Source organism: Schistocerca serialis, chromosome 2, assembly GCF_023864345.2.
Source record: "Schistocerca serialis cubense isolate TAMUIC-IGC-003099 chromosome 2, iqSchSeri2.2, whole genome shotgun sequence".
Classification (NCBI taxonomy): domain Eukaryota; kingdom Metazoa; phylum Arthropoda; class Insecta; order Orthoptera; family Acrididae; genus Schistocerca; species Schistocerca serialis.
Genome location: NC_064639.1, coordinates 327,262,445 through 327,277,337, shown reverse-complemented (window position 1 = coordinate 327,277,337; position 14,893 = coordinate 327,262,445). Strand labels below are relative to the sequence as shown.

The following is a 14,893-nucleotide window of genomic DNA, read 5'->3' as shown; positions in this document are numbered from 1 at the left end:
GCATCAGCGTTGTACATTGTCATCAGATTTGCTACTGACTGCTGTTTATCCTGATCCGACCTCCATTTTCTGTAATCAGACGAACACGTCCAACATCTAAGTCGCCTATTCGTGGTTTCATCACCCCCACATCCCATACATGTTCACGATAGCAGCACGTGAATAGCTGATCAGCATCGCTGTTTCTGGGATGCTCGTTCCCAAGTGGCAGCTCATAGCAACCTGCCCACTGTCAAAGTCGCTTATGTCAGTGGATTTCCAAATTCGCAGCACGTATGTCGATAGAACGAATCCCCAATCACTTCTGCAGTACTTATATACCGAGGGACATTCAATAAGTAATGCAACTTTTTTTAAGCTGGTTAGTTTCATTCAGGATTCCAGTACACCACATTTTCCTCACTTTTTTATTGCGAAACCCTATTTTTCAACATAATTTCCGTTCAATGCGACGGCTTTACGCCACCTTACTAACAGGGCCTTTATGTCTGCATGGTATCTATCCATTTTCCAACGTTTTGCTGCATCAAAACACTCCCCATCATTGATGTACTGCTTCCCACAGAGTGTACCCTTATTGGTCCAAACAGATGGAAGCTCTTTAGGGTCTTCTGTTAGGCAACGAGGAACCCAGCGATGAGACACTTTCGAGCGCCCGAACTGCTGGACTAGTGTGTCAGCACTACCAACAGAGTGGTCAAGTTGTGCAGCGAAGTATTTGTGATCCGTCGATAACCTCTAATGAGAGTGTCCACACGTTCCAGCACTCAGGAGTCACAGCTGTTTGCGGCAGGCTTCACGCTGGAGATCTAACAATTTTGTGGGGCCTTGTTGCGATGGTGACAGGCGCCTCGACCAACGACTCACCGTGGTTTTGTTCACCACCAGGTCTCCGTAGACATTCTGCAAGCGCCTATGAATATCTGCGATGCTCTGGTATTCCGCCAAAAGGAACCCAATAACAGTTCTCTGCTTGGAACGTACCTCCGTTACGGACACCATTTTGAAGGCTACGTATAGCGTCGTCACATATCAGAACTCCATGAAACTATGGGCTCTGAAGCGGGAACATCCTAAGACGTTCCACAACAAATTCCACATTTTTTCAACTGAAATTGGTCGAGAAAAAAATGAGTTTCATAACTTACTGAACACCCCTCGTAACTTCCTTTGCGTCATGTACCCTGAGCGCTATCAGACGCCACTTAATCTTGCAGTGAACAGCGATCATAACTTTATTTCAACAGATTAGTAACTTACGTGTAGCTATCAGAAGCGTAAGGCAGACAACTGGGTACATCCACCGAAACAAAGTCTCTTATAATACACAGATCCATCTGAAGATGAGGAAGTAAGCCCTCAAAACGCGTCGTGGAATAAAATAAAAGTGACTGACATAGATAATTGTTTTACTTTGTATTTTCTATCACAAATAGTCGCAGTATCAAATAAGGAGACATGCGTACCTTTTCACTGGACGCAATGGGGTAGTGAAATTAGTAAGGATACAGTAACACCGCAGTAGGTTACTTGAATTACGGAAAAAGGACACACCGATGACTGGACAAGGATATGTCGAAAAAACATGACACGATGCATATTGTTTGACAATTGAGGCATGTTTATATGAAATGAGTTCTCATGATGTAATTGTCACCAGCTGTCCTATGACATACATTCGTTTGCCCACCAATAGCACCCTGCAAGCCAGATGCACCTTCAGCAAGACATTGTGTCACCTCATCGTTCCCGAATTGTGTTGGAATGATCTGAGGAACTTTCCATGGCCATGAGGATGTTTCTGTGATACCACAACGTCATGCGCTCTCAGCCGTATTGCGTGCATCTGAGATACCATCGAATGAAATACACCAGCACTGAACATAGCTCCAACCGGACACCAAACGTTGTCGGCAGCGGTTTGAGCAGTGTAACGGTCTCAGTGGCTGTATTCAGTGTCGAACTCATGGGAGGGTGGGGTAGCAGGTGTAAGCTTTTCAGGAGTGTCAGTGTCGTCTTCCAACCTCCTGAAGCCGGGCATGAGTGTTCACTAGTGGGAGAAAGAGCAATTCCAGCAAAGCTTATGTTGCAACCAGACAGCATACAGCGATGCTCAGGGTCCAAGTCAACAGGCAGGGTGAGCGCGTGTAATACATGGTTCTTGGCGGCGGTACATTATCAAATTTCCGACCTCGCAGCCCATGAATGGAACATCCTTGCTGTGTAGGCAGATTGATCTGCAGATGGAGCTGGATCAGCATTTGCGGCACACCCACACCTCACAGCCAAACAGGTCGCAGGTTCTGCTGAGAACCTGCCCAGCAGTGCCTTGCAGCGAAGACAGTGTCACCCAGGGAGCCAATTCCTGCCCCCTTCAGTATCTCACTGGCGGCGTCTGGAGACAGAAGTCGCTAGGCAGGTCGGTGGCTACTAGGACACCGGTTCGACTCTCAGACCCATTGCTGCGCGATGGAGGACCGTATGGAAAATGGTCCCGTTGAACGATACTGACAGACTGGCTGCACCAATGGGCGTTGATTGAGCGAAGGTCCTTTGTACCGCAAGGCGGCAGAGCACTCTACAGCAGTCGCCAACTTGATTCCTTTTGCCAGCTCAACCGGACATGCCTCGACGTGGCTTATTGTCATGTGGACGCCCCAGGTGTCACGTAGTCACTTTACCACAACGCCTAAGTGGGGTCCCGGATTTTGGCAACGCCGCTGGTTGCCAATCGGGTGGTCGCACCGATGTACTGGGGCTGGGCAGACTGCGTAATGCTGAAACAGCTGCGGGGTGCAATCCGCGGCTGCTACAGTACCATGAGGCAGTGACCTATAAGAGCTGGCAAGCCGCCATTGCAGCGGGCATGAATAACAACGAGTCTTCAACGTCTTCGGTGACTCGGAGTTCATGCCATGAAGCGTCATCGTCGTCATCACTCTCGAAGAGATTATGTGTAATTTCTGCAGAAAGAGCGCTTGAGATGCCAGAAGCACAGTAAGATCGACTGCTGGACCGAGTCCAAGATAAGCTCCCAGCAGCACAACTAAAACTGCTTTAAGCTCTGCTTCCCCGACAATGAGAAACCTTCAGATCTCTTTCAAGGATCGCTGTTTCTGTATTAACAGAGACTCAGCCGTGAATCCGAGGGCTTTAGTGGCTGCGGATCCAGCACGTAACTTTATTGCACTGCATATCACTTCACCATCTTCGCCACAGTAACTACAGAAATAGTATAACCAAAGTTCTAAGTAGGTTGCTATGTTTGACTGCTTAATTTTTAGAATAGGTATATGTCAGACGACTATCATCAGGTTATCTGTAAGGAATGGAAAATAATTTTGGTGTATTATTCCTAATTTTATAGATAATTATTAAATATGTTTCATTATTACGCGTTTTCATATAGTCTGATGGTTTTGACATTCATAAGATACCGGTGGTTCTGTCACTGTCTGTTTGTTTGTTAATAACGTTTTTTTGGTGTTACTGGAGTAATAATGGTTGGTTATCAACTTATCTGACTTATTACTTTATTTAGTTGTCAGATTATATTCTTTGTCTTAGTATTTTCGTGACAGCTTATTTGACAGATAATCGAGCGCTACTGCATGGTTACAAACAGATCTGTTTATCATTGCTGCTGTGTGAGTATTGATCTTTGCTACTGTTACACTTTTTCTTTTCTGTGTATTATATCCATATCTATATACTTTTCCTTTTTTACAATTGTACATATTTTTAGCTTTCGGTATTATTTACAAATTTCGGTAGTCCTGTATTCTCAGTTATTACTTATTTTGCTTATTAATTGCATGGTCATTTAGCATCGCCAGATAGTGTCATTCTAACGCATTTACGTAAATGATTTTCGTTACAGGGTGTGCTGAGTCCTATGTATTCGTTGTATTTAATTGTAAATTGAATTAAACATTTCTTTCATTTTATTTTTGTGCTATACTTTCTTTTTAATTTTCGTAGGCGCGTCTTTATATCTTCTTGTTGTCAGATTTTCCAGTGATGCTGTATGGATGCTGCATTTTTTTGTTCGTATCTGTATCTTGTGAATTTAGACATAATGTTCATCTGATTGTCTCGTTTTATTTTATGTATCTATCCGTTGTCACTATGGATAATTTTAATGAAGTAATAAGTCAGATAAGGTGATAACCAACCATTATTACTGCAGTAACACCTAAGGGACGTAATTAACAAGCAAATAAACTTAGACAGAACCACCAACGTTGCGTGAATGTCAAAACCATCAGACATATGTAAAAATGTATAGTAATGAAATCTGTTTAACAATTATCTATAAAACTAGAAATATTGCACCAAAAGTATGTACCACTACTTACAAATAATCTGATGATGGCAATTTGCCTGAAACAGACTTATTGTAAAAATAAAGCAATCAAACTTAGCAGCGTACTTGGAACTACAATGACAAAAAAAAACTCGAAACCAAAAAATAATTAAGTTAGAGTAATTAAATTTCGAGAATACATTTCTCTGGGCAACATATCTGAGTGATTAACATTGCAAGTTCACAGGTTAATGTAAGCGCGAGATAATCCATTGCAAATTTGAATGCTGGTACATTAATAACCGATGTAACGGCCAGAATATTAAATGCAAGAACGCAAACGAGCATGTGTTGTAATGTACAGGTGACGGATGTCACTTTATGGCGTGGAGCTTCATGTCTGTTGCACTTGGTCGGCCAATACAAGGATGGTTAATGCTGCTTGTAGATGACGCTGAAGTTGCAACTGGATTGTTAATTTCTTTATTTTCTTCCAATATCCGTCATAGCTGTGATAACTGTCGTTTCTTTGTGGTGACTAGTCCGTTTTCAACCATAGTCTACAAAATATTTTATCGTATTAACAAAGGCAAAATTGCAATATACCTCCATGATTGTACATACAAGTTGAACGTTACATAAAGCATCACAAATACTTCACATCTATGCAACACACGTCTTAACATATCTTAAAAGTAAGTGTAATCATACAGTTTCCACCAGGGTATAAAGGGCTTTCAGTAATAATGCAACACGTTTTTTCTGGGCCAATTTCAGTTGAAAAAGTGCAGAATTTGTTGTGGAACATTATGGAATGTTCACGCTTCAGCCCCTATAGTTTCACGAAGATCCGACAGGTGGCGTCCCTGTATATACCTTCAAGGTGGCGTCTGCAGCGGAGGTGCGTTCCAAGCAGAGAGCCTCCATTGAGTTCCCTTTGGAGGAAAGCCAGAGTATCACAGATATACATAGGCGCTTGCACAATGTCTATGGTGACCTGGCAGTGAAAAAAAGCGCGGTGATTCTTTGGGCGAGGCGTCTGTCATCGTCGCAACAAGTCACGCAAACGTCTGATCTCTCGCGTGCCGACCGGCCGCACACAGCTGTGCTACCTTCAGGGAATTGAAGAAATGACTTCAGCGAGTTCATCGCCGCAAAAATGCAAAAGAACTTCTCCTTCTCCACGACAACGCAAGGCTTCACACAAGTCTGCGCACCTGAAAGGAGCTCACAAAACTTCATTGGACTGTTCTTCCTCATCCACCGTACAGCCCGAATCTCGCACCTTCCGACGTCCATCTGTTTGCCCCAGCGAAGGATCCACTCCACAAAAAGCAGTATGTGGATGATGAGGAGGTTATTGGTGCAGGAAGACGGTGGCTCGGTCGTCGACTGGTAGAGTGGTACCATAAGGGCGCTCCGACCTTTCCAGTGAGGCGGTGTAAGACTGTCGCTGTGAACAGAGTTTGCGTTGAAAAGCAGAGTTTTTTAGCCAAAAGACAGGAATAATACAGTGTACTGGAATCCTGAATAAAACTATCCTGCTTTCAGAAAAAATGTATTGCATTACTCTCTGAACACCCATCGTACACGTGAGTTACAATACATCTACATATATACTCCGCTAACCACCAAGCGGTGTGTGTCTGAGGGCACAATTGGCGCCAAAGTCATATTTCCCCCCGTCTGTTCCACTAGCGGATCGCGCGAGGGAAAAACGACTGTCTGAACGCCTCAGTACGAGCTCTAATTTCCCTTATCTTTGAATGGTGATCATTGCGCGATTTGAAAGTTGGTGGTAATAATATATGCTCTACATCCTCAGCGAAGATCTGATTTCGGAATTTAGTGAGCAGCCCCTTCCGCTTAGCGCGCCGTCTATCTGCTTTTAGTCGGTTTACAAATGTTACAATTAATTACACACATTTATATTTCTTTTAGATAAACATTTGTGACACGTCGCACTTTATAATATAACTAAAGCAGCGCCACAATGTGGCGTGCTGTGTCATGACGGACATAATAAACAGCAATTAAAAATACTTTTTTAAAATTTATTAAAATAAGCATCAAGCGTAAATTACAAAAAGTGCCATACTTTCATAATATCTTGCCCATGACTAATTATTTCCACATATCATCAGTTGCTCCCACTACAAACTTTCTATGAGATTTGTAACGCTCTCGCGATGGCTAAATGTACCAGTCACGAATCTTACCGCTCTTCTTTGGATCTTCTCAATCTCTTGAATCAGACTCAACTGGTAAGGGTCCCATACAGACGAACAATACTCTAAGACTGGACGAACTAACGTATTATAAGCTATTTCCTTTGTTGAAGGACTGCATCGCTTCAGAATTCTACCAATAAACCGCAATCTAGAGTTCGCCTTGCCCGTAACTGTGTAATTTGACCATTCCATTTGAGATCATTTCGAATAGTCACACCCAGATACTTGACGGATGTTACCGCTTCCAAAGACTAGGCATTTATTATGTACTCGTACATTAATGGGGATTTTCGCCTTGTTATACGCAGTAGGTTACACTTACTAACCTCACCATTAACTATCACATATACATGCAAATACGCGGCATTGTAACATAATTACAGCCACTTGGTAGGTGAATAAGCATGAACTAGTAGTCTTTGAACCAACTGATGATATGTGTAAATAATGTGTCATGGGCAAGATATTATGAAAGTATACCACTTTTGGCAATTTATGCTTGATGCTTATTTCAATAAAAATTTAAAAAAGTGTTTTTAATTGCTCTTTACTATGTCGGTCATTAGCAACAGATATTTAGTTTTGAGCACGCCACATTGTGGCATTGCTTTCGTTATAAAGTGTGACGTGTCACAAATGTGTATCTAAAAGAAATATAAATGTGTGTAATTAACTGTAACATTTGTAAACCGACTAAAAGCGCATGTGACGTTTTAATTTCGCTCGCATACCACTGCTAGGGACCTATACAGAGGTTGAGAGGCGACTAGGGTAGCACAACGCCTCATTTTGCTGCGTTCAGTTGGAAAGAATTCACATCCTAGGCTCATACGAGGATTATCACGTTGTACATATGTATTCGTTGAAGGTGAGGAATAATGCATACTTTGTTACTCAAATGTACATTGGTGACAACTGTATGATTACACTTACGTCTAAGATATGTAATAACATTTATTGTACAGATGTGAAATTTGGGTAATGCTTGATGTAACGTTGAAGCGGTACTGTGACTGCCGCTTCACGAATAACCTGTAGAAGGCAACTAAGTTTTCTTTATTTTGATTAGTTTTCCATTGGGTCACACTTCTTCGTCCTCTCCGTACCTTTCCGTTAGGGTAAAAATGGTTCAAATTGCTCTAAACACTATGGGACTTAACATCTGAGGTCAGCAGTCCCCTAGACTTACAACTGCTTAAACCTAACTAACCTAAGGACATCACACACATCTATGCTCCAGGCAGGATTAGAACCTGCGACAGTAGCAGCAGCGCGGTTCCGGAATTAAGAGCCTAGAACCATTTCCGGTATGTATTAGGGCATATCGTGTGAATGTGTCGGGCTTAGAGAGCTGAAGGGCTGTTAGAAAGATTGTCAGTAGATGCAGTAGGTTTCTCAAAAGAAAAACTAGGGAAGCTAAGCACAGGGATTCTTGAGGCACTTCGGAAATATCGGTTCTGAGGAGTGAAGAGGGCAGAGGTTGGCCTTCAGCCAATAGGGACGTGGCTGTTGGAACAACGGCCGGGATGGACGTTCTGTAGCGTGGCGGGTAGACTGGTAGCCGGGACGTGCTGAGCAGAGGGCGCAGTGCGGAGACGCTTCCTCTGGAAGGTGGTAAGATGTGAAATGTAGTATATCATAGTACATACAGTTAGCGAACCAACTTCCCCTCTTTCGATCGTCTCACGAGCGCACTTGAAAATTATGTGCTCGAGCAACTCTGTGGGTAGCTTCCCAGCTCTGTGCGGTCACCCTTTTGGATTAATAAACGTAGATGCGTCGTTTCGCGCAGTGCTTCGCAGTGTGCTTCAGCGTGGATACGCATGGAAGGCTTGTGGCCTGGTGTGTGGTAATGAATTCCCTTCAGCCTCCCTATAGTGTGACCATTGATATATTGATAATACGAGACCAATTAGCTATTTCAGTACTTGTCAGCACCAATAATAGTATGAACTAGTGATTACAAATTATGCTCAGTTACAACATCTAAATCTGTAATAAAATTTGAGTCACCAAGAAAAACAGTGTTGGAATTTTCAGATAATTACGTCTCGTTTCCCAACGCTCAAATGGATAATTATAAGTGTAAGAACCCCCTTATTACCTTAGTAAGTAACACCAAATCATCTAGCATGTCCCCCTCTTGATAACCCAATAGGAATATGAGCGCAGGCCTAAAAAAAAATGCTAGCGGTTACTGCTCCTGTTACTGAGTGTGTTGGTTTTGTGTGTGTGTCTTGTTATCGATTGCGTGCACTACTGTTTTATCAACAATTAAAAATCAGGGTCGTACTCACACGAAATATCATCACGCCCGCTCAACGACAGAATCGTAGGGGAGATAAGAGTACTGTGTCATACTAGTGTATGAGCACCAAACAACCAAGCAGGCAACCAGCACAGGCCAGCAACGTAAACAAGAAAGACGGTTACTGCCCAACGTTCAAATTGTGCGTACAATCATAGAGGTACATCCCCATTTTACCTTTATTAACACCATAAAATCTGTTACAGGGCACGGTTTAAAAATTGATGTGTTTGTCCAAATCTAGTCACCACAAAGAAATGAGTACTATCGCAACTGTACCGGATATTGGAGGAAAATAAAGACTACAGACATGTACCCGTAAACTGTAACGACACGAACCTAGGCAGATGAACTCGATGCTGTAAAGTGGTCCATTACAGCAAATCGCTGACCCAACATTGCACCAAGGCACTTACTGGGTGTCGATCAGTGCCCGAACGGTTGCAGTAACCAGGTATACTTTCTCAAGCAGCATGTCTCAGTTTCGCAGCTGTATCACCATAACAAACCTCTTTTGGCCTGGATAACTACTGGCTATATGAACAGGCTGGGTAAGCACCGAAACAGCTAGTCACTGAGTCATCAGATGCCGTAGCGTCAGCCTCCGCAGCTCTGCCCTCATCCGGACGGGACCGCTTGTCAGGGAGGTTCAGACGCCACGTGATGGGCAAAGAGTCGAACTGAGACCCCCTAGCCACCAAGCCGTTCGGGTCCTCGGAAGCGCCAGTTGCCGCCAACCAGCCGTAGGTCTGGGATTCGCTCCCTGGATGCCTGCACCCGCCACTTGCCACAGACGCTCGGGACTCAAGAGATCGGCAGTCAGCAGGCCATATCAGCCTGCAGTATCAGCTGTGATGTTGCTCAGGCTCGGCTGGGCTCATTGATTACGCAAACTCGCACCACACCTGGCCCGCACCAAGCACCGCAACGGCCGGATTCCTGCTACCGCACTTCACTGCTGGGGTCCGTGAATCAAGATTCGCTTTCCAGCACCGACGATTGTCTCCCTAAGTTGTACCACGAACTATTGCGTGTAGCAAATGGGATATTCAGCTTCCGAACAGGTTCTGAATGACCTTCATGCACCACCTACACCAAAGCATACCCATACCCTCAACTAAACAAACGTAAAATTATTGCCTTAATGGTGACAGTACATCACATTTATGGTTTGTATTATTGGTGCTTGTTCAGATGTACAGGTTTGTGCATCGTGTGTAGGGAATGTACGAGAAGTATGGCGTGCGAGGTGTGGATGTTGTAGAGTGTGTGTGTACCAAAGTCCAGCGCTGTCCTTGCAGGTGACGGAGAGGAGGCGACAAGCGAGAGCCTGCACGCGGAGATCCAGCGCAGTTACGAGGAGCTGCAGCACAAGCTGAGCCTCGAGTTCCACGAGAAGCTGGCCGAGTGGGAGCGCGCGCGCCTCGCCGTCGCCGCCTCCGCCTCCGGGGCCCCCGAGGCCCCCACCGGCGGGGGCGGTGGGGGCGTGCTGGGGCTGGAGGAGCAGAACCAGCTGGTGGCGCTGGCGCTGCAGCAGCGCGCCGGCGACAAGTGCTTCCGGCGCAAGATGGACGAGTGGGAGCGGCTCCGCCAGCAGCAGCAGCAGCACCCGCTGTCCGCCGACTTCCGCAAGAAGCTGCACGAGTGGCAGCGCCGCAAGGACGCGGGCCCGGGGGCCGGCGCGGGCCGCCACGCCTCCCTGCCGGGGGTGGGGCTGGCTGGCGAGGGCGGCGGCGGCGGCGGCGAGGGCGGCAGCCCCAGGTCGGCGCGCAAGGCCAACAAGGAGCTGCTCTGGCTGGAGAAGGAGCTGCACAAGATCGCCCGCGAGAAGCAGCGCCTCGAGCGCGAGCGCGACAAGTTCCTGCAGAGGGAGGCCAGGTACGTGACTGCGTGCGCTGATGTACTGATGCACTGATTAGGGGGTGGTTATCGCTAAAACCACCAGTTTTCGGTTATATAGAATTTTTTACCTCCAGGTTAGCTTCATTGTCAAAACCGATCAAAATAACCGGTTTGTGAAATAACCGATTCTCCGTTTTTGTTGCTATCGTTTCTCATAATAAACGTAGACATCGAACAAAGATTGAAAAAATGTAAGGCTCTCTCAGACTTTTACATTACACGTTTCAAGATACCTAAAACCAAGGTAACAAATAAAATGGGAAATAAAATTAAACTTTGATCTTATACTTTTCTGTAAAAGTGAAGAGAGGTTGAAAACTTCGAAAAATCACCAGTATTATCCTACTGATTAATTTTTTTTATTTATTTATTTTTTTATTTACATTCTACTCAAAAGTTATTCTGTGATCGAGGCTCAGGCAACTGTCTGGGCATTACGAACAGTCAGTACTAAACGATAAAAACTTCTACATCTACATCTACATTTATACTCCGCAACCCACCCAACGGTTTGTGGCGGAGGGCACTTTACGTGCCACTGTCATTACCTCCCTTTCCTGTTCCAGTCGCGTATGGTTTGCGGGAAGAACGACTGCCGGAAAGCCTCTGTGAGCGCTCGAATCTCTCTAATTTTACATTCGTGATCTCCTCTGGAGGTATAAGTAGGGGGAAGCAATATATTCGATACCTCATCCAGAAACACACCCTCTCGAAACCTGGCGAGCAAGCTACACTGCGATGCAGAGCGCCTCTCTTGCAGAGTCTGCCACTTGAGTTTGCTAAACATCTCCTTAACGCTATCACGGTTACCAAATAACCCTGTGACAAAACGCGCTGCTCTTCTTTGGATCTTCTCTATATACTCTGTCAACCTTACCTGGTACGGATCCCACACTGATGAGCAATACTCAAGTATAGGTCGAACGAGTGTTTTGTAAGCCACCTCCTTTGTTGATGGACTACATTTTCTGAGGACTCTCCCAGTGAATCTCAACCTGATACCCGCCTTACCAACCATTAATATTATATGATCATTCCACTTCAAATCGTTCCGTACGCATACTCCCAGATATTTTACAGAAGTAACTGCTACCAGTGTTTGTTCCTCTATCATATAATCATACAATAAAGGATCCTTCTTTCTATGTATTCGCAATACATTACATTTGTCTATGTTAAGGGTCAGTTGCCACTCCCTGCATCAAGTACCTATCCGCTGCAGATCTTCCTGCATTTCACTGCAATTTTCTAATGCTGCAACTTCTCTGTATACTACAGCATCATCCGCGAAAAGCCGCATGGAACTTCCGACACTATCTACTAGGTCATTTATATGTATATATATATATATATATATATATATATATATATATATATATATATATATATTGTGAAAAGCAATGGTCCCATAACACTCCCCTGTGGCACGCCAGAGGTTACTTTAATGCCTGTAGACGTCTCTCCATTGAGAACAACATGCTGTGTTCTGTTACGTCGTCCGTTACTAAGGGCTGCAAACAATTAAAGGCGTAGCATGTAGACACAGATAACAGAACAGCTACTTTCTGTTTTTATCATGAACAATGAATGAATTGCTGAGTTTTTAATTTATTAATGTTACCTTACTTTCCTTTCTCTTTTATTATTTCACAAAAATAGGAGATAAATAATAAGCTTCCATGTAAAATTTGTAGATTTCTTTTTGTTTGTTAATTTCGAATGGAAAACCCGTTTTGAAGTTAAATATACTGGGTGTTCCAGAAGTGATGATCATATTCAGGGATATGACAGGAATGATCGTTCGAAACAAAAGAGTCCTGTAAACATGGCCTCTAAAGCGCACACCTTAAGAGCTGTGAGCAATTCTTGATCTTCGATACTACTGTGAAACAATCTTTTCTACTGCAAGCTCTTTGCTTTTCATATTTTAGGGAGTGGTAGTATGTACCAAAACAAGAAAAAAATGTCCAGTACACATGTGCTCTAAAATGCATACCTTAAGAGCTATGAGCACTGGTTCATCTTTTCTACTTTGAAATACAGCTCTTCATGCTCTTCATCTTTGCTACTTTAAAACACAACTCTTCTAGTGAACAAGTGCTCATAACTTTTAAGCTATGCATTTTAGAGCACATGTTTACAAGACATTTTTTTCTTGTTTTGGTACATACTACCACTCTTCAAAATACGGAAAGCAAAGAGCTTGCTGTGGAAGCGATTTATTTCAAAGTATCAATGATCTAGAATTGCTCATAACTCTTAAGGTATGCGTTTCAAACCTCATGTTTACTTGACTTTTTTTTCGAATGATCACTCCTGTCATAGCCCTGAATATTGACCATCACTTCTGAAACGCCATGTATTTATTAAATTTTTAACTTGGATAGAATTCATTTTTTATGAGAATACTGAAGACGCTTTTGCAAAAATTTCTGATGAACAATTTTGAGTAAAAGCAAAACAGATCATTTAGCAGGAACAATTACTTGATAAGAGATAATATACCAGTGATGATTTAATCCATTGGCCAATATTTATTGTCCAATATGTTCATAAATGCTTGTTCTATTATGTGTTGATCTGTAAGTCGATTCCTTTTATCAGAAACAATATAATTTAAAGACGATACCAGTCCATCAGAAGCCACAGAACTACCTACCAACGATAAATATTTTTGAGCTACAAATGACAATTCTGGCATATACCTTTTGCTCTGTTCCTCTGTTCCCAAAAAACGAAATCATCACTGCTTCTGTGTAGAACATGACAACAGGTACAATATTATCTCAGCAATGCTGCATTGATGTGTTTAGTCGTCTCGTTTGGCGCTGTTACTAAAATAGTCCTGATCGCTTTTCCCGTTTCTTATAATAACCCTATATTTCGAAGCAATGGAAGTTTTACGAATAAACATTACTCTTTTTAAAAACGTTGTATTTAAAAATTAAAAAAAATAGCACCACTGCTATGACAAACTGATAGGATGGTTTTTTACACGATTACTGGTAAAAAATAAAGGCCTGGTGTAACGAGACTAAACATTTACCGAAAAATACCGGTTATGCAGAACTAAAATACCGGTATCTATTTTAATTGGTCGGTTTTTCCCATCCCTAGCACTGATCTCACAATTACCCCACAGTTTCTTCAACAAGGAACAGCTACAGCTAAGCTCAACAAACACTCGCACTCACAGCTTCATCTTTCTCCTACCTACCAGACATCAAAGAAAGTGAAACTTCTACAGCTACATGTATCTAAATACTCCGCAAGCCGCAGTATGGTGCATAGCGGAGAGCACCTTGTTGTCATTTAGTTTCACGTTGCACGTCCAAACAGAGCGACTATCTACATGCCTCCGAACCAGCCGTAATTTCTCTTATCTTCGTGGTCCTCACGTGAAATGTAAGTTGGTGGCAATAGAATCGGTTCTCGAAATTTTCTCAGTACCATTTCTCGAAAAGAATGTCATCTCCCATTTGACTTCAAGAATCATCTCCGTAAAACTCAGTTTTGAAAGAACCTACCGGTAACAAATCTAGCGGCACGCCTTTGAATTGCTTCGCTATTTTCCTGTAATCCGGCCTGGTGTGGATATCAGACAATCGCCCCGTAGTCAATAGTGGGTCGCATCAGTGTTCTATATGCGGTTTCCTCTACAGATGAACCATACTTTTATAAAATTCTCCCAGTAAACTGAAGTCGACCTTTCGCCTTCCCTATTAACGTCCTTACGTGCTCGTTTCATTTTATATCGCTTTGCAACGTTACACGTAGATGTTTAATCAATGGCACTGCGTTCAGCAGGACGCTTCTAGTGCTGCACTCGGACACTACGAGATTGTTTTTCCTACTCATCTGCATTAACTTCCATTTTTGTACATTTAGACCAAGCTGCCATTCTTCACAACAACATTTTGCCGACGTTATCTTGTATCCTGCTACGGTCACTCAATAACGTCACATTCCCGTACACCACAGCGACATTACCAAACAGCAGCACTTTGATGCTCACTTTATCCATTCTACCGCATTTCCCTGGGGTACTTTTATGATACCATTGCCTCTGACGAACACTCGCCATCAACGTCAACGTACTGTTAGCTCTTGCGTAACAAGCCTTCCAGCCAATCATATTCCCTATGC

General features: G+C 43.4%; 1 protein-coding gene across 1 annotated transcript in view; it reads left to right on the top strand.

Moving 5' to 3' along the window:
- Nucleotides 1-14,893, top strand: part of LOC126455952 (uncharacterized) — a 312,305-nt gene that overhangs the window by 33,530 nt on the left and 263,882 nt on the right. The window contains exons 4-5 of the mRNA XM_050091709.1: nt 10,147-10,553; nt 10,593-10,723. Of these exons, the coding sequence (XP_049947666.1) occupies nt 10,147-10,553; nt 10,593-10,723 (538 nt within the window). The remainder of the gene's footprint in view (nt 1-10,146; nt 10,554-10,592; nt 10,724-14,893) is intronic.